The 18,387-nt window shown below is 54.4% G+C and overlaps 7 protein-coding genes across 7 annotated transcripts; 3 read left to right on the plus strand and 4 right to left on the minus strand.

The window, feature by feature from the left end:
* Window positions 1-237: 237 nt before the first annotated feature.
* Window positions 238-1,726, plus strand: ASPACDRAFT_1896705 (uncharacterized protein; the record flags this gene model as incomplete). The annotated part of the gene is made up of 4 exons (XM_020198711.1): window positions 238-305; window positions 364-479; window positions 581-1,195; window positions 1,274-1,726. The coding sequence occupies 4 exons, from the start codon at window positions 238-240 to the stop codon at window positions 1,672-1,674; spliced, it is 1,200 nt and encodes a 399-aa protein (XP_020059549.1). The 3' UTR covers window positions 1,675-1,726.
* Window positions 1,727-2,003: 277 nt separating this feature from the next.
* On the minus strand, window positions 2,004-3,246 carry ASPACDRAFT_1853776 (TMEM199/VMA12 family protein). Its single transcript, XM_020197328.1, has 2 exons — window positions 2,840-3,246; window positions 2,004-2,743 (listed from the first exon to the last, which is right to left on the minus strand). The coding sequence occupies exons 1-2, from the start codon at window positions 3,131-3,133 to the stop codon at window positions 2,090-2,092; spliced, it is 948 nt and encodes a 315-aa protein (XP_020059550.1). The 5' UTR covers window positions 3,134-3,246; the 3' UTR covers window positions 2,004-2,089.
* A 247-nt stretch (window positions 3,247-3,493) lies between these two features.
* On the plus strand, window positions 3,494-4,242 carry ASPACDRAFT_50577 (tubulin-binding prefolding complex subunit PAC10; the record flags this gene model as incomplete). The annotated part of the gene is made up of 3 exons (XM_020202365.1): window positions 3,494-3,513; window positions 3,587-4,049; window positions 4,144-4,242. The coding sequence occupies 3 exons, from the start codon at window positions 3,494-3,496 to the stop codon at window positions 4,240-4,242; spliced, it is 582 nt and encodes a 193-aa protein (XP_020059551.1).
* Window positions 4,243-4,442: 200 nt separating this feature from the next.
* On the minus strand, window positions 4,443-9,327 carry atg26 (UDP-glucose:sterol glycosyltransferase). The gene is made up of 3 exons (XM_020204678.1): window positions 7,619-9,327; window positions 4,955-7,564; window positions 4,443-4,903 (listed from the first exon to the last, which is right to left on the minus strand). The coding sequence occupies exons 1-3, from the start codon at window positions 8,915-8,917 to the stop codon at window positions 4,679-4,681; spliced, it is 4,134 nt and encodes a 1,377-aa protein (XP_020059552.1). The 5' UTR covers window positions 8,918-9,327; the 3' UTR covers window positions 4,443-4,678.
* Window positions 9,328-10,260: 933 nt separating this feature from the next.
* On the minus strand, window positions 10,261-11,239 carry ASPACDRAFT_58154 (DNA-directed RNA polymerase I subunit RPA34; the record flags this gene model as incomplete). The annotated part of the gene is made up of 2 exons (XM_020203316.1): window positions 10,261-11,029; window positions 11,088-11,239. 2 exons carry the CDS (start codon window positions 11,237-11,239, stop codon window positions 10,261-10,263), a joined length of 921 nt encoding a protein of 306 aa, XP_020059553.1.
* Window positions 11,240-11,651: 412 nt separating this feature from the next.
* grc3 (putative RNA processing protein Grc3) lies at window positions 11,652-14,405 on the plus strand (the record flags this gene model as incomplete). The annotated part of the gene is made up of 5 exons (XM_020199182.1): window positions 11,652-11,685; window positions 11,765-12,158; window positions 12,206-12,332; window positions 12,383-12,694; window positions 12,744-14,405. The coding sequence occupies 5 exons, from the start codon at window positions 11,652-11,654 to the stop codon at window positions 14,403-14,405; spliced, it is 2,529 nt and encodes an 842-aa protein (XP_020059554.1).
* Window positions 14,406-16,535: 2,130 nt separating this feature from the next.
* ASPACDRAFT_50580 (folliculin domain-containing protein) lies at window positions 16,536-18,195 on the minus strand (the record flags this gene model as incomplete). Its single annotated transcript, XM_020202366.1, has 2 exons — window positions 16,536-17,909; window positions 18,184-18,195. 2 exons carry the CDS (start codon window positions 18,193-18,195, stop codon window positions 16,536-16,538), a joined length of 1,386 nt encoding a protein of 461 aa, XP_020059555.1.
* Window positions 18,196-18,387: the final 192 nt, after the last annotated feature.

The raw sequence follows: 18,387 nt of genomic DNA on the forward strand, positions 1-18,387 counted from the left end.
TTCCTTGAGAGAACACAGCCAGAAGCAGCTTTGAGGCTGAGACTGACCGGACTCTCACCTTCCCATTCACTGCACAGCAAACGGAGCTTCAGCTCTGGAATCACAGCGGGAAGCTGCATCTCAGCATCAACTTTCCCAGATCCACTGCCTGTCTTCTACTGTCCTCTATCTCTTTGCTTCTTCACTTCTGCTTCGCAGGCAACAACTACCGGCTCCGTCTACCCCACATTGTTGAAGATGTTCGTCTACCGCCGCGAGGATCTGCCCGCGGACCCGGTGTTTCCAGCGGACCTGACAAAACTGGGGTAGCTCTCATAACATATTTGGTCACAGAGTAGCCCATCATGCTGAGAAAGGACACAGGTACTTCGTGACCGATCAAGACCAGATCCGCAAGATCTCGGACCCAACACAGGAGTTCCAGTACAAGATCAACCGCAACGGCCGCTGGAATGATGTCCAGAGAGAAGCTATGAACGGTAAGTCTGACTAGCTATCTGCACCGAAGCCTCGACTACTCCTGCTCTGTCGCTGCTCTGTCCCTGCTCTACTCCTCTAACAGTCTTGCGTGTTCACCCAGAATGCATCCGCAAGATCGTCAGCTCCCGCCTGCGCGACCTCGGCCTCGTCAATCTCCACCTCCCGCTCCGGGCCAAAACCATGGAGGCACATGTCCCGATCATGGTGTCGAGGAACCTGTCCACTGCCTCGCACATCATCGTGGTGTTCGGCGAGCCCATCCAGGACCTGGGCATCTGGGCCTACCGCAGCGTTGGCGGTGACGGGATTGACGCCGGCTCCCTCGTGTCCTTTGCGAAAGCCGTCCTGCGTCAGGGCCAGGCTGATAGCAATAGTGGCGATGGTGACAGTCATAGTGATGATTCAACAACAAACATGCCCAACACCGCACTGGTGCTGGCTAACACCGGTCAACTCGTCTGGCACTGTGCCTCCGGTCAAGCGATCACGCTGGTCCGTTGGCAGCACATGCCCCGTGCCTCGGCCGTGGACCCGCCCCCTGAGATGTCGCCCCGCAACCAAATCCCCGGCCACGAGTACTGGCAGAGACATGTCAACCGTGTGTTCGAGGACATCCTGTCCGCGCGGGGTCGGCTGGTGCGCCCGGATGCGCGAATCAGTGTTGTGGGAGCCTCGGAGGGAGGGCTGGGTGCGCTTCGGTACTTGAATAAGAATTGTGAGTGCTTACAGTATCTTATTGGTTGTCCGTTCCTGGTGATGGTTGAAGCGACAATACTGACGTACGATGAAACAGGGAGCTCCTGGAGACCATTCATCTCTGCGATCTGTCTCGCCAATCCTCTTCAGATGGCCAGGATTGAGCTTGGCAGCAACTACGAGAATGCCGCCCTGGCAGATCCGACCTCCTTCGCGGCCTTTGTGGCGTCACGCTGCCGCGGATATCTGCTGTCTGATCAGCCGCTGGGGGTCCCGGTCGAGGCGATGCTTGACAGTGGGTGTAATTGCTACGCCTCGGGCGAGGCATTGAACTCGGAGTGTATCATGCCGAAGGCGTGGAGACATGTGCTGCGGTGGCTGAATCAGGCTTTTGCGGACCCGGCTTACGGAGAGGCGAGGTTGGAGATTATGCACGTTGACGGTGGTGAGCTAGATGATGCGGTGGAGGCCGAGATGGATGAAGGAGAGCGCTCCTAGGTTGAGCTGTCTACTTTGTTCTTGTGATTTAGCCTTTTCGGTGAACGAGCACGCTTGCTTAAACTTGACATACTTGTCTTGTAGCATAGATAGCTTCAATGGTCATTCTGGATCTCTACTGAGAGTCATAAGCAAGGTTAGTAGTATGTCGAGAGGTTCAGAGACTACCTAGTAGCTCTAATCCATCGGCCAATTCGGCTATACATGCTAGATGGTCAGAGCACGAGGCAAGACCACAATCTGGCCAGAAGTGTCTTTGAGGATACAGCGACTTAACCCATTTGATATCCACAGCGTCTTCAAGAATTGACGTATACACTACCCATGAGTTACAATGCTCACAACATACACCGAAGTCAAACTTATAATGCTACATTGATCGTCATAATCATACAAGCGATAACTACAGTACAAACTACGCCTTTGCATCCTGTTTATCCATATCCATATCCTTCTCCTTCTCCTCCCACCTTTCCCTCACCCTCCTCCTCACCCCACCATTCACCCCTCTCCCCCAAATCTCCTCCTTGACTCCCGTACCAGCAGCAGCAACATCATTCCCATCCCCCTCACCACCCTTACCACCGCCCTTACCACCACCACCAACCTCCTCCCTCCCCACCGAAACCTTCACCTCCCGCACCCGCTGCTCCCTCCCCCTCGCCACGCGCATCTTCCGGAGGTAAATCGCATAAATCCCCGCCTCGACCGCGCCCACCCCCAGCGCCGCCCCCATCGCCGCCAACACCTTGCCCCCGGCCCCTATCCCCCCGGGCCCACCGGGAGTCCAAACATGCAGCGCCCAGAACACACTGAACCCGGTGATCAGCACCGACAGGAAGATATTCAGGACCAGCGAGGGGGTGATCGTCTCCTTTTCCGGTGGTGCATGTTTATCGTGTAATGCAGAGAGGAGGGGCGTGCTGGATGTGAAGATCGGGTTGACGCTTCCGGGTATGGAGAAGGAAGGATGGAAATGGGGGGTGGGATTGGGACTGGTCATGCGGTTGTAGGCGTCTGCTTCGGCGGCGGCGAGGAGGCGCGCTTTGTGGGCGAGGTATTCTTTTGTCTATTCGTTGGAGTCGCTGTTAGTTTGGGTGAGGGGAGGGAAAGGGCGGGTGGGAGTTCAGGTTGATGGGAAGAGTAGAAGGGAGCGGGAGCTCACCGGCTCGGGTTTGGGCGGCGGCGGAGGGACGTAGACCTTCGTGCCGCGGAGGAGGGTGTTTAGGGTTCGGTTGCGCCGGGGGTCGGATTCTGGATGGGTGTTTGCATTCGAGGAAGCATCTTGAGAAGGAGGGGGCGGGTTCGTCCGGAAGTATCTTGCTACTTGGATCAACTGGGCGTGGGAGATGGGGTCGGCGAGCTGGAGCGCGGAGGGGAGGGCGAGGGTGTGGCGGGCGGAGGCGGGGATGGCCTCGTAAGCGGCGAGGATGGGCTCCGTGGTGGTTAGATTGACCATTGTGCTTTTTGCAGTAACTCAGTAGTACTGCATTGTGGTGCTTGTTTGAGGTGTGTCAGAGGGGAGGATGTTGGTTGGTTCATGCGACTGTTGTTGTAGAGGGAAGATGTAAGTTAGTTACTGTGTTGTAGTTCCGCCGCAGCTCCGCATACCTACTCATAACAACCGGCAGAAACCCAGGGCCGGCCACCATTCCCAAACAAGCAACCACCTTCCTCTCCGATTCCTCTCCCCCACTTTAACCTAACTTATCCGCAGCTTCATCATTTCATTTCAATCCGGATACCATCTTCTGCGCCTGCCGCTCTCCCCTCTTTCCCTCTCACCAACTACCCCAACACCCACCCCAAATAAACAAAAATGACAGACTCAAAACCCGCGTACGCCTCCCCCCATTCCCCCATATCCCCCAATCTCCCGACCCCCAAAAACTAAACCTCCAAAAAAAAAAAGCCCCCCAACAAACCCCCGCGGCATCCCCGCAGCCCCCTTCATCGACAACGTCACGGACTACGTCTCGAGCCGCACCGAAGTCGAACCCACCCTGCGCTCCTTCCAGGAGATGATCTCCAAGTACCAATTCATGGAGGTCAACACGACGAAGCGGGCGGCGGGGCTGCGCGACAAGATCCCGGACATCAAGAAGACCCTCGAGATGGTGCGGTTCTTGGCGGCGCGCAGGCGGGCGACCGACACCCCGTTGGAGACGAACTTCGAGCTCAACGATACCCTCTACGCCCGCGCCACCGTCTCCCCCGCCGACGCCGAGGAGGTCTACCTCTGGCTCGGCGCGAATGTCATGCTCGCGTACCCGATCGAGGAGGCGATGACTATGTTATCGGAGAAATTGGCGGTCGCGGAGACGTCCCTCCAGAACTGCGAGGAGGATTTGGAGTTTTTGCGGGAGCAGATTACGGTTCGTTCTTCCGGGTATCCTCTTGGTAATGGGTTGAGGGGCTGGGGGAGTGGGGGGGGTGATGAGAAAATGCTAACTGCTTGCATCTTGGTAGACGCTGGAAGTCGCTACGGCGAGAGTGTATAACTGGGATGTGGTGCAACGGCGGAAAGAAAAGGCCGAGGGCAAGGGGGAGGAGGAGGAGAAGCAATAAGAACAACAGTTTCGGGCTCGGTTTGGTTTTTCTCATCGCTGGCGTCTTGATATCATTGCATTGTATGTATGTCTTCTGTCAAACCACAAATACATCTCTTAAAGCGAAAGTTCTTATTTCATCAAACGATACGCCCACAGTGTTTCAGTCTATTAATATTCATTCTATATAACCGATGTCAGGCATATCAATTAGAGTGTATCATGGAGCAACCCCCTTCAAAGCATCATAGCTCATCAAAGAACACAAAGCAAAAACATCAAAAATGCTCGCGCATACAATTCTGCTTCAACCAGCTCATGCATATTAAGCCCCCGGAAAAAAAACACCCCTTTAGAAAAGGTCATTACTATCGATTATCCATGTCGGAATATGTAATCATCAATCATTATCAGTCGAGGGTCCGCGTATGCAGCCCTCCAATATGAAACACTGTTCAAGCGCGCATCCGCTTCGCAATGTCGACATCAGTGTCCTCGCCCACAAATGTCCATTCCTCAATGTCGGCCACATCGTCATCGGCCTCTTGTTCCGCGATGGTCTTGGCTGCAGGAGTCGGCGAGAATGGCGTCGACGAAACAATCGAGCGCTGGCGGACCAGGTCCTTCGCATACTCGAGATCACGGTAGATGGCCTGGATCGCAGTATCCACCCCATCTTCCTGTTCTCACATTAGCATAACCACGCAGTAGTTGTCTCTTCAGGGACTTACGCTTCGAATCTGCTTGCCCAATTCACGTGCCTTCACAGTCATGCGCTCGCTGTGGGTGGCCTCCCACAAGGCTCTCGAGAACACGCTCACATTCAGCCTCTTCATGCAGATACCCACTCCCAGGTCTTCGACTCGGGTGCCGAAGAAAAATTGATCGCCGAAGAATGGCTTGATGATGGTAGGCACGCCAGCACGCAAGCTAGCCCCGGTGGTTCCCGCCCCGCCGTGATGCGCGGCGGCATCGATTTGCGAGAAGAGCCAGTCGTGAGGCGCAGCCTGGATCTGGAAAATCTCCGGTGGCAGGGGAATCTCTGCTTTGGCACTCGAAGGGTCGCCTAGTCGATCAGACCATCCTTTGGACAAGATACAACGCACGTCCGCCTTCTGGACCGCTTCAACGACAGTCCGAGTGAGAGCCGACGGATCCGAGACAACGATTGAGCCGAACCCAATATATACTATCTTCTTGCCATCGTCGCGAGCACGTCGAATGAATCCCATCAAGTCTGCTGGCGGAGTCCAGTCTGTTCCCTCATTCAAGAACCAGTACCCAGTGATACGGATCCAGTCTGGATAGTCCAAGGGTGGAGGTACCACAGTCGGGGAGTAATTGTAAAGGAATGGCACCTTGTTCGGTTGCATTTTGTCTAGTCCAGTCGCTTTGAGACCTAATTCGTTCTTTCTCCATCGGTTCACCTGCCCTGCGATCGCCTTCCAGAAGACATTGTCAAACATCACATACGTTATGTAGTTGTAGGCCCCGCCCATTTTGTGCTCCGGAACGGCAAACGCGTGTGGATACGCTCGTGTCCGGGTCCAGGGCATCGTAAAGGCACGGAAGTATGGGATCCGAAGGGCCTCGGCGATATGGATGCCAGCCATCGCGCTCGGCGACTCAATGAGCAGGTCACTATCCTGGCAGGCCTTCCAGGCAGAAGACAACAGATCGTCAATCCAGCCCCGGAACTTCATTGAAGCCTCCTTAAGGAAAGAATAGGTGAACATTCCATTCTCCACGCAGATCCGCATCAATTCCGCGGGGTCGCCCTCCACAGGGGCAAACTCGATGCCGTGCTTTCTCACCCAGGGCCCAAACTCTGCATGAGTTGCGATCCTAGGCCGGTGACCTTCAGCAAGGAGGCCCTTGCACAAGGCAATGTATGGCTGGACATCACCGCGTGAACCGATCGTCAGACAAGTGATTCTTAGGGACTCGGTGGGTTTGAAGTTGATGATGGAGGCGCGTGGGTCATCAAAGATTGGATGAAGTTCAGAGGACTCCACGAGCGCGGAGCGGGAGCTTTGCAACACAGACGCATCCAGTCTTGCTTCTTGAAGCATACGGTGCTCTGCCTTTGCTGCTTCCGACTCAACCTTCTCGTCTTCTTCCCCGAGCAGCCCAGACTCCGCCAGAAATCTGACCGTCTCAAGACCTTGGTGCAGTGTCACGGCGCAATCATCCCGGATATCGGAGGCACTGAACTCGAAAAACAGCTCTTCATGGCCCCGAATCACGACCACGAGGCCATGGTAGCCAAATCGGAACCCTTTCTCCTTATCGACATTTTCTATGTCCTTCAAAGGAAGAATCATCTTAGTGCGAGTCCCCGGCAGAAGACTGCGAAAGCACAGCTTCTTCTGACTAATATAGATCTTGCCGTAGAGTGGCAGCACTCGATGTAAATACGCAAAGTAGGTCGCTTGGAGCTTTTCGGTGGGGGGTAGCGCAAAATGCGCCCGAAACCGGTCACCATCCTTGCATCCTCCCTCCTTGTCTTCAGGATCGACGGCTTGATCGTCGGCAAGTATCCCCTCGGCTTCTCCGTAATGCTTCCGGCCACCAGCCCACATCCCGGACACCTTTTCTATGTAGCCCATGGATTCACTTGCAAGGATGTTGCTCATCTGCTTCGATCGTGTTTTCAGATACTCCGCAAACCCTGCAGCGCGCTGCAAAGGATATGTTCCCGCACGTACGATGTCATTCAGAGCGTGCGCCGAGGGCTGTACTCGGGAGGAGCCATGAGTCTCCTGGTCCAAGTCACTCTGAGTATACTGGATTTCTTGCTCTCTGGTAAAAACAGGCCCCGCAGTATCATTTCCGTAGGTATGCGTCGATCGAGTTGTCTCGTTAGAATATCGCCGTGGGGTTCGGCTAGTTGCGGAAGGACCTCTTCGTAAGCTTTGAATCGTAGGAGAGTGGAAGACGTCGCTTCTGTTCAGGATCTGACTGGCTGATTCTGCTGTGTCTGTCAATGACTGCAAGAGGGCAGAAGACTCGGTGGTGTGCTCCAGGGCATGACCAAACGACGTCGATGAGTCCTGCTGTCTCGGCGAAGGAGACATAGTCATTGGATCATTGCCAAATACAACCTGACCCGTGCTTGCACTTCTCCGTCGCTGCATGCTAGCATTCGCAACACCTCGAGCTTGGCTTGTACCACTGGTGATTGACCACCTATTTGGCGCCACCCGGGAACGACAGGTGCGAGTCAAATGATTGGGTGGAGGTGAAAGAGCCTGCTGTGACCGTTTCATCGGGGAATTATCAACAAGACCTTTCAGATAGTTGAAAGCATCCTGGCCGGAATCGAAAAAGGAGAAATAGTACTGCGTGACTCAAATTAGAGGGTGCCATCTCAGCATTGGAGTCAATGGAAGTACCTCGTCAATCGCATATGTTTCCTCACTCTCGACAATACGGATTTTGAAGGTCTCGGCAAAGTCGACCATCGGACTTTCCTCTATGTCTATAATGCTCTCAATCGGAAAGGAAATCTTCACACTGTCGCCTTCATTATGAGTCCGGAAGATGACTTTTTGTAGAGCCTTGACCCATTCCTTGGCACTCGCGGAGCTGTCTGCTCTGAAGTAGTAGGTTCGCTGATCGGTCGTGACCTGGAAATCCCTCGTCTCTCGGCTCTTGTCCTTTGCTTCTGCCAAGGATGCAGAGATCCCATAGCGGAGATCGACGTGGCCGCTGGGAAAGTACAGATTCGAGGGGTCTGCATAGTATGATAGCACATCGCCTTTCAACGAGAACCAGTAGCGATTGTATTTAGGGTTCTTACGACCCCGTTTGTAGAGAAACCCGGATTTGATAGCCGCGGTCGATTTCTTGGGTAAGTAGGCATAGAAGCAGATGTGGCCTTCCGTGACATACATGTATCCCTGAAGCAGCATACTCTGTAAGAGCGAGCACGCATACTCGACAACCACTTTCTCCGGGGCCTCGAACCCAAACATCTCTTTGAGTCGAATGGAGAGGGATGCCCCCGACGACTGCGTGTGCTCTTTGTCACTCTCTTCGTCCGTTCGCTCCGAGGAGCTTTCGGAGGACTCTTTCGCGCCCAAAGCGGCTTGTGCTTCGACCATGCGACTGAGAACAGGGGCCGCCCGCGGCGTAGCACTGCGTGGTCGTCTGGGGGTCGAGGCCCGAGACATTTCATCGTCCGTGGGAGGTTCTGAGTGTATAGTGGGCTCTCGCTCTTTGCCTCGCTTGGCTGTTGACATGAATGATCGCAGAAGCTTATTCTCAGACAAGACCCTCTGGTGACGACGCCCTCTATCTTGCGTTAGGCCTGTGGGTTTGGGAGACCGGCGACTACCGGGCCCGACCTTGTTGGGCGACGCCGAAGTTGATGTGACGTCTTCATGCTCCTTTGGAGCGCGGTCTTCATTCTCCCCATCGCTGTCGCTTGATTCGTCGAATCGTGCATGGAAGTCAGATCTGGAGCCGACGGCGGCGATCATGGAGAATATGGATTGTTGCATGTATTGCATGTGACCGTCGCGAGCTGTGACGCCAGCTGGGGGCGCAGAGAAGTCGGCCTGAGCATCGTGGTCGTCTTTGAGTCGTTCCGGGAAAGCACCGGCAAAGATGCGGCTGGAAGAGATCGACTGCTTGCTTGCGCTGAGCCTCCGGTCCACTCGCCGTTTGGTATCGTCGATAAAGGGTCGCATGGTTGTGGTGAAGGTTGAAAGGAAGTGTAGGAGAAAACGAGTGGACTCTGAGATGAACAGTCACAGAGAATATGAGCTTGATGCAGACGCTGACAATATTTGTGCGGATGATGGTGATGAGGAACGTGATCGGGCCTTCAGGATCAAAGGAGCCAGTAGGTTCGAGTCACGTTGGAAGGTCAAGGGAGTGCACAGCTATCTTGAGGCATGTGACCCGTTATGTGAAAGGAGTAGAGCTAATGATCACACAGAGCGAAAGCTTCGCCTTTCGATGGTGAACCAAAAAAAAAAAAGTGTGTGAGTAGAAAGTCAAAGTGAACGCACCGGACGTGTGCTAGAAAAACTGTCTGATAAGGTAGGTTGACAGATAGCTATGGAGGAAGTGCTGGCTCAACAAGGCTGGTCAAGCCGTCAAGGCAGCAGAGACGGAAGTTGAAAAATCATGGTCAAAAGGAGAGACTAGGATGTTTGGGAGATTGTGGGAAGGGGGGAGCTTCTGGAATGTAAGGACAAAGAGTGTGAAAGAAGAAATAGGCGGTCGAGCAGGAACAGCCGCAGTAGCAGATTGACTTGTGTCATGCAAAGAAGAAGCAAGCAAGCAATAGATAAGTTAACTACGGCGGAGTAGTTAGTACTCCTCAGCTGTAACTGGGGGGGAGGTCCGGGGGTCGGAGAAGACTCCACTGGCGTCATGTCTGGCTCCAGTTTGTATCAGCTGGTCACTGAATCTATCGTGTCCAATCACTACTTAAGTATGTGATTTCCCCGGAGTCGGAGGTCAGTCCATACTTGCCCCTCATTGGCCTGTCTCGCCAATGTAAGCAAGTCTAGTGTTACTCAGCGGTATCTGGATGGAAATGTAAATTACCACATCAGCCAGCGCAAGGGGGACGAGGACCCTGGCAAACCACTTGGATAGTTGATACAATTCAACTTGAGCACAACCTCCTATGTGATTATCCGATCTCATGTCCATGGTTGTCCTGGCAGCAGCCTGGCAGGCAACTTCTATCGTCTCTATGATCCACGAGGCTCCAGTACGAAGAGTTAGTGGCTAAGTTATGCCTAGCAGCCTTGTTCGAAACCCAAAGTCGGGGTTGATCGACACTAATCTGTTGTCGGCGGTGGGCCCAGAATAACCTCGTCCGAAAATAGAGACAATACCCTATTGCAAATTGCGACACAGGCGATTGTTGCATATATACAAGTAGACAACAATCACAGAATTATCACATGCCAAACGGATCCGCAAAATTACACCTTGTCTAGTAATGCCAACTTTTAATCGAAGAAACAAAGGATAACACACCCACACACGCCCACACAACCAATTATCGCCTCAATCAAGCGGCCTTATCCGCTTTCTTCCGCTTCTTCTCGTCTCGGCTCTTACTCGACTTCTTCTTGCTCTTCTTGTCCTCATCGGCCTCTACCGGCTCCGCTTCCTGGGACGATGTGTGCTTCTTGGACTTCTTGCGGGAGACCTCGCTACTAGGCGCTCCTTCTTCCTCCGTAGGGTGGTGCTTGCGCTTCCGTTCTTCCCGCTCCTTCTCCACCGACTTGGGAACTTTGAATGTGGGCTCTTCTTCTCCTTCGGATTCTTCGGAGCTGGACCCGATCGTCTCGGGAGGCAGCTGTCCGCTGCCGACGGGGTGGAAGCGCATTTTCAGGTTCTTCGGCTGCTTGCGCGGAGGCTTGACCTGCTCCTTGACGGCCGCGAGGATATCCGCCTCCGATTCGCGGGGCAGGTCCACCAGCTCTTGGATGTGGTAGCTCGGGATGTTGCTGGCGGCGGTGCTGTAGTAGGTCTTGGTCTTTTGGTCGTAAAGCTGGAGGGTCTCTCCGCCCACGCCGGGCTGCTTGATGCTCTCCACCGGGATGCCGTATTGTACGCCCTTGTATTTCAGGACCGGCTTGCCTTGCATGATCTTGGCCAACGAGACTTCTTCGACTTTCGAGAGGGGGAGGTAGTCCGGCGCGGTGATGTGGTAAACCTGCTTGCCGCGCAGGTCGGACAGGAGCGACGAGACGTTGCTCTTCGGGGCACTCTGCTGTTTCACCGACTTAAATCCGGGAGGTGCCTTGTATGGTTGAGGGGCGTGGGCCGAAGGCCTATGAAATCAGGGCGGTTAGTGCTAAAAGAGTATCCAAGTGGTCTCGCAAAGCCTACTTGGTAAAGGTTGCTGTGCTTTCGCTCTCGCTCTCGCTTCCGCTCTCGCTGCTCGACTCGCCCGCCGAACTGGTCGCAGACTCAGCTGAAGATGAGTCCATCGAAACATCCTCGTCGGAGACGCGGACTCTCTCTTCTGACTTAAATGCCATGGTGCCTCTCGAGGATGTCTGTGGTATGCGAATGCTGAAAGTTGAAGTGGCCGCCGCTACGTACGAAGCGGAACGCCAAGCAGTTATGCGCTACCCTGTGACCACTGCTGCAAATCGAACTGAAGCGAGCAAAAGAAAAAGTGCGTAAGAGATGAGAGTGCGTTCGGAATTAGCGTAATCACACAGGTGGGACAAAATGCACGAGGCTTGAGTCTCTGCAAGTTGCGTTGCGAGGAACCCGCTCCGGACTTTTTGGACGATAACCTTTTTTTCTGCTCCGCGAAGCACGGACCACCCGAGAAAGTCCGCGGCCTCAAATATGAACCTTTTTTTGGTAGTCCCGCCGCAGACTACTCGCTCTTGCGCATTGCAGTGGTAATTCTGGGTGTTTTCAATCGCTCAATCGAGAACTATGAAGAGAAAAGCGGAGAAGTCGCAAGCAGCTGGTATTTCCCCAACTTTCCCCTGTGATTGAAATGGTTGCGCGGGTGTGGATTGTTACGTTACTGACTTGATTTCTGGTAGCTCCGGTCAGCGCCTTCGCGGCCCGCAAAGCTCGTCAGCAGCAAGCGCAACGTGCAGCAGCAGCAGCAGTCGAAAAGCCAGTCGCTAATGAGTCGGCCAGCGAGCCTCCTTCGAAGAAAGCCCGACACTCCCCGGAAGAAGCGACCGCAGCCGAGCAGGAACGTACCCAGCTGAGGCGATCTACGAGGCGAAAGGATGCTGGTCCGGTCGAGAAACCGGCAGAAGAGGCGCGCAGGGTGACACGCTCACAGGAAGACTTACGGCGACCGGCTCAGGAACAATTCCAACCCAGCGAGGATCAACCCTCATCGGATGCCGAGTCGGAGATAGAAGTTGCCTCCGTCGAGGAAGCCAATGGTGTCGGGCTTGCGCCGCTGCAGGGAGATGGTGACGAGTAAGACCTCCCTCGCAAGCTTCCTGAAATCACGCTGATATCTATAGATTCGAGTCGCCCGCCGACACCCCTGTGCAATTGCAAGAATTTCCGCTGTCGAAGACCCGCTTGAACAAGAACAATGTGGTGTACAGCGACGAGCATAGGCTCTGCGTCCGGATCAAAGAGAAGATGGTACGACCTTACAATTCTTTATTATATATCGCCATACTTACAAAGCTTAGAGTCTTGTCTTCATCGGTCACTACGATCTCTGGGTTAAGCGTGGTGTGGTTAGCCTGATGGGTGCAAAGCTGCACCCCTCCTCTCGAGTCTACAGGGTCTACGCCCCCTCGACGCATTCCTTGCCGGTGATCAAATGCGTGTCTGGAGTGGACGGGGCGGCCGAAATCGAAGTCATGTCATGCCACAGCGGCATCTACCGTCTCAGGCACCTGTCGCCCCTGTACGAACGAGTCTGGAACAGCAAAAACACTGCGGCCGACAAGATCACATTGAAGAACGTGTCGCCCTCGACCAAGCGCACGTTCTCAGTGGTGAGTTCGATCCCTTCATCTGTCTGATCCACGACTGATCCTCCTCCAGCTGTACACCTCTGCGGATGATGCCTTGAAGAGACATCTCCGACCCCTGCACCTCGAGAAGCAGTGGAGCTCGGCCATCAAGTCCCTGTCTCAGCGCGGTGGACGACTCCGAACCCTGATCTGTGGTCCCAAGGCCTCGGGAAAGTCCACTTTCAGCCGCTACCTACTAAACCACCTTCTCAGTCCTGCTCCGCAAACCGAGTCAAGTTATCGCAACACCGACGGCGTCGCCTTCCTCGATCTCGACCCCGGCCAGCCTGAATTCTCTCCCATGGGACAGGTGTACCTTGCCCATCTTCGCTCCCCAGTCTTTGGCCCTCCATTCTCTCACCCATCGTTGGACGATTCCCGCAACGGCACGATAATTCGAGCTCATCACATCGGCGCAAGCTCCCCCAAGGAAGACCCCGACCACTACGTCTTAGCGGCTAAGGATCTCATGGATCGCTACCGCTCTTTGCTGGCGAGCTACCCCCAGTGCCCTCTGATCATCAACTACCCCGGGTGGATTTTCGGCCTCGGACTCGAGGTGGCCACCTACCTCGTGAGCTCCCTGGGTCTTTCAGACGTGGTCTACATGAGCGAAAAGGGGCCCGCCGAGGTGATCGAGCCTCTGGGCCAGGCCGCCGCACAGGCCAAAGTGCCTCTGACGATCCTCCCATCCCAACCCACCGATTTTGTGAGCCGGTCCAGCGCGCAGCTCCGGTCCATGCAAATGCAGTCCTACTTCCACAAGACCCAGCCCAGCGACATGGAGAACCCGTTGTGGCTCGAGCAGCCGCTCTCGCGCGCGCAGCCGTTCCAGGTTCACTACTCCGGCCCCAACCAGGACATTCAGGGGATCATGGTCATGGGCTCGCAGATCCATCCCGATCTCCTCTCTGAAGTTCTGGATGGAAGCCTCGTCGCCGTCGTCGCCGTGGAATCTCCCAACGCGCTTCTCGGCGGCAACTCTACCCCAGAATTCACCACCACCACCACCACCACCACCACTTCGACTGTTACCGCCGACGCCAACGACGCCGCCTCGGACATCAGCATGGTCGACGACGACAACAACAATAAACGCCCCTCCAACAACCCGAACCCCGCCCCTCCCACAACCCTCACCTCCAACATCACCCTTACCGCCCACGAATCCCTCCCCTACCTCTTCGCCGGCTCCGGCAGCTCCAACCCGCTCGACCCGCGCAAATCTCACAGCCTGGGACTCGCCCTCGTCCGCTCGATCGACCCGGCCTCCCAGACCATCGACCTCGTCACCCCGATCGCCGGCTCGCAGATCGAGAAGGCCCGCCAACAGGGCCACTCGCTGGTCCTCGTGCGCGGTCTCCTGGACAACCCCAACTGGGCGATCAGCGAGGAGTACTACGCGGCGCGCTCGGCGCAGAAACGCCACCGGGACGCGCTCGAGAAGCTCGCCAAACGGACCGGGAACGCCGTCGACGCCGCGGAGGCGCGCAGCCAACAGCGGGTGGCGGAGTTGCTCAAGGATCGCGTCCGCCGGGCGAGCACCAACGTGCCCTGGATGACGGTGATCGAGGATCCGCGGAGTCGGCAGGCGGAGGGCAGCGCAGCGGGCACACCGCGGGAGAAGGGACTGTGGAAGTTGAGGAAGAAGGCGTATTCGGGGAGCGGGAGTGAGGGGGAGGGCGAGTGGTAGGGAGGATAGTAGCTGTTGTCTAAACTTGGAATTCCTGGCTCTGGCGATCTTTCTGCAAGATGTATATATAGATGGATTCTTGGATTGGTGTTGACCTACATGAAAAAGTTGGTACGTTGCAACGGTTGTGACTTGAGTGTATAGATCAACTGTTCGAAGGGATTGGCCTATGTCTAATATCACCTAACAAGGTTCTGATGTCAGTGCTTGCTATCCAGATTGGAGACAACGCTAATGCACGGTCAATCTGGTGCCCATGTAATCTTGAACTCAGCCCGTCTTGGTCGTCGATATGGCACGTCTTCAAGAGAAGGCGCGGTCTCATCGATATCTGGGATCTGGGATCGGTGGAAACACGGACCCAAGACGGAGGGGGGGGTTCGGTACCTATCCTTTGGGCAAACGGGTGAATAGATAAAAGTAAGCTGAAGGGACAACTGAGTGTGAAAGGGATGTAACCAAAAGGGTAAGGGAAATGAAAGTAAAGATGGAGGGAAGCTCTCCCCTGCACATGATCCAAGCCCCGACCAGCCCAAGGACTCACGCCCACAAAGCCCTAAAAGCCTCAGCAATGCCCGTAAGCAAACCGACCGCCACACTAAACTGGTGCACATCGGTATAGATCCCAGGGCCCATCACTCTTATGGAATACGATGATCTGCTTCCTACTCTCCTCGTCCTTTATACAACCAGCACGTGCCCTCCTCAACACCGCGCAGGCGAAGATCCCACACGATTCTCCTCGCCTCGCAACAATAAAGAAAGTAGCCGACCTCCATCCATCTGTGCACAGATGCACATATCTTCAACATCCACACAGACAATGTAACCCCGGCCAGAGACAAGCTCACAGAAGAGTAGTCCACCTTTCGCCTTCCCCCGTCTATTTACCTCTGATATACTATCCCCGGGGGGGGAAGGGTGGGGGGGATACACGAAATGGATATCGTGCTGGACGAGTTTTCCAGCAGTCCTCGGTATAGGTCAGGTACAGGGGTCGAATTCTTCCTTGGAGAATTGTGCATGTACCTAGGATATGTCGACACTGTGATAGTGAAATGCTCACCGATAGCAACGCATCAATCCCTATACTAGACATGCATAGCTCCACATTATCTACTTAATTCCCACGGCCCTTCTTTTACCAAACCAAACAGTCTGCGAAGAGCATCGAACTACACACCTTCTGGATCGACAGATAACCCCCGCAATCAGGGTTCTCCACAGACACCGATCACATGGGATCATCGAGACAACATGGACTAAGTACTGCACTACATAGTAGGGACTGTTGCTAACGATGTAAGAGTAATTACAGTCGTCGGCTAGATATCTAATCGGTCATGACTCAGGTACGACGCCAATGGGCACCCTGCGCATGTCAGACTGGAGCTTATCTCGGACATTTTGATAACTGTCAAAATGGATGCAGACAGACAGAAAGGTGCATTAAACTCCGAGCATTGCGGGTCCTTCAGCCACACCGCTATCTCCCGTTTCTACACATAGATCTATAGACGTACAGTATGTACTTCGGGGCTCGCTGGAATTGATAAAGCAAACACATTGAAGTTCTACTTCGATCTGAAAAGTGCTCGATCTGATAGTACAATCGTGATTAAGTCCCATAAGACCCTTAAAACCATAACCATAAGTTACATACATGCATGCATGCCAAATGTCTCACAAGTGCATCCTTCGTTGCCTCGTACTGACATTCAATCATGGATTCATGAACCACATAATTCCCTCCTCTCGAATTAGTATCATAATAAGACAATAGCCACCACAATGGCGCAGGAAGAAGAAGTGAAGCAAAACAGAAGCCGCTTGTCTAAGGACATGCTGAAAACTACTTGAAGCAAACCCGGGAATGTGCCCAAACTCCATCTCAATCTTAAAGAAGGCGCCGTAGTCTATGTGGAATCCCGTATAAAGTCCGCAAACGAAAAGAAGAAGAAAACAAGGGCCGAACACCATAAAACTCGATCATCGTGTCCGAAATGAGATTCACGTGGGACAGCAAATCGTGATAGCTAGTGTGATAAGACATCACGGGGATTGGTGTGTTGTGGATCGTTTGATTGTAAATTGGAGATCCACTTGTCGAAAAAATGGAGCCATGATAACTCAAGCGACAACAGGTCGGCGAGGGGTAATGGGGATAGGCTTTGGTCCGGCGGCCGAAGACAGGTTCAAAGTCGACATTCCCAGATCGGTATCATCATCGAATTGCTGGGAGGCTTTGCGCCGAGACTTTTCCTTCCCACCTGCCATAGAGGTAGACTGCCGTCTCGCTGCGGCAGTACCTTCCTCTTCGCGAATAGTGCTGATGATTTGCTCTTCCGAGACCCGGTATGTGCCGAACTGGTGGCCAAGCTGTTGGAGAAGAGCTACAAAGTGCGCGTGGATTTCCGCAAAAATGTACTGGTTACCCGTGATCTCCGACAGGTTCCTTGCACGAACGGGACCAGGCCGGCGGAGTTGACCGGCCGGATCCAGTGCACGTCCAGTGAGAAATGAAGAAACAGGGGTGTATGGTTTATTTCCGTCCCTGTCAGGGCGCTTGTTCTGCTCCTCCCGGCGTTTCTCTTCCTCCTGGAACTTCTCTGCTGAGTTTGCCATTCCAGCTGCAATGCGCCCAAAGGTTCGCCAAATGACGGGGGAGGCCCGGAATGCCCTGCCCCCATCTCTGCCCGCCAAGGCGAGAAAGGCGTAGCTGCGCCGTTTCCCACGAGCCATTGGATCGGGAAGACGAAAGACGAACGCGATGGTATAGCCAGCGATTCCGTCCCCGAAACTCAAGGGTCCGGAAGATAGTCCGCGTGGTAAGAGCTCACAACTCAGGGTCCGGATCGACGAGCGACGAAGAAGAGCGTAATCGGTAGGATTTGGAGGTCCACGCAGGGACAGGTAGGTGAGAATATGTGAGTGGCAAGAAGCATCTGACGTAACAGAGGACGAATGGAGAGACTCCGGATAGGATTGATGGACGTGCGGGTCGCCATCTTCATGATCGGCAGAACTATTGCCACAGGTGTAGACAACCTGCCGCGAGCGCAGGACCGGACTACCGTTCCGACCCTTGCCATCACTCTTGGGTGCCCCTGGTGCCCCCGGTGGTAGCTGCTTGCTTACATTCTCGGGTAGCGTCAAACTACAACTGGCACAGGTGTCCCCCTCCGCGCCTCCCAGATGGCTCGAAGGTTGCTGGTTCTCGGCGGGTGGGGTCTTGGTCTTCAAAAAATACGGGTGGTCTTCAATCCGAGGCGACCGGTCGCCGGTTTCCGGGCTCCTTTCAGATAGTTTAGCGGATGAAGGGGGCTTGCTGTTTGTCTGACTTTGCATGCCATGGGAGGAAGCGGTGTCGTGAGAGGTGGCAGGGGTATCAGTGGGAGAATAGTCGGAAGGCTCGGGATAGCATTGTTGGCAGGCGAAAGGAAGAACCTGCGAGCAAATGATCGAGGTTGGACCATGCACCTCGCAGAAATGCGTCAAAGAAAGCTAGAGGCGCGTCGGTCAGTCCACTGGCGCGCTAGATTTGAGGCTGAAGGGCGGGGTGGAACAGGAGCAGAGTCAAAAAGAAAATCCCCTTGCCATGTCGCACGCATGTCTCAGACATCATTGCATCCAGTCGCGGGCGAGATGATGCAGGAGACAATGCGATTGCATGCGCTTTAGAAATCCGATTGATCGTAACACATCCCAGGCACACAGTCTCGCAGGTAGAACCAAACCAGATTGCGACGAAGGAGGGAGAGACCGGGGCGCCACTTACTATGAAATCCATGTCTGCGAAAGCTTAAGGTCTAGCGAAAGCCAACAACCACACTAGACCATTGTTGCAATACATGCTTTCCAGGTTGCAATGTAGGTGACGACAGTGGTGGTTATCTCAGACAATGACGCAAATCGACCACCACAGAGAAGAGAGGGAGTAGGAGGAATTGGAGATGGGGTGTGGGAGGGAGAAATTCTGGGT

This window comes from Aspergillus aculeatus, assembly GCF_001890905.1.
Source record: "Aspergillus aculeatus ATCC 16872 unplaced genomic scaffold ASPACscaffold_3, whole genome shotgun sequence".
Taxonomy (NCBI): domain Eukaryota; kingdom Fungi; phylum Ascomycota; class Eurotiomycetes; order Eurotiales; family Aspergillaceae; genus Aspergillus; species Aspergillus aculeatus.

What these genes read in the sequence shown, in the direction of transcription:
- ASPACDRAFT_1853776 (XM_020197328.1), bottom strand. Translation starts at nt 3,133, where the DNA reads ATGGTCAATCTAACCACCACGGAGCCCATCCTCGCCGCTTACGAGGCC. An exon ending in CGCCGCCCAAACCCGAGCCG is followed by an intron (nt 2,744 to 2,839) that starts GTGAGCTCCCGC and finishes TCCAACGAATAG; the next exon opens with ACAAAAGAATACCTCGCCCA.
- atg26 (XM_020204678.1), bottom strand. Translation starts at nt 8,917, where the DNA reads ATGCGACCCTTTATCGACGATACCAAACGGCGAGTGGACCGGAGGCTC. An exon ending in AAACATATGCGATTGACGAG is followed by an intron (nt 7,565 to 7,618) that starts GTACTTCCATTG and finishes TGAGTCACGCAG; the next exon opens with TACTATTTCTCCTTTTTCGA. An exon ending in TGGGCAAGCAGATTCGAAGC is followed by an intron (nt 4,904 to 4,954) that starts GTAAGTCCCTGA and finishes ATGTGAGAACAG; the next exon opens with GAAGATGGGGTGGATACTGC.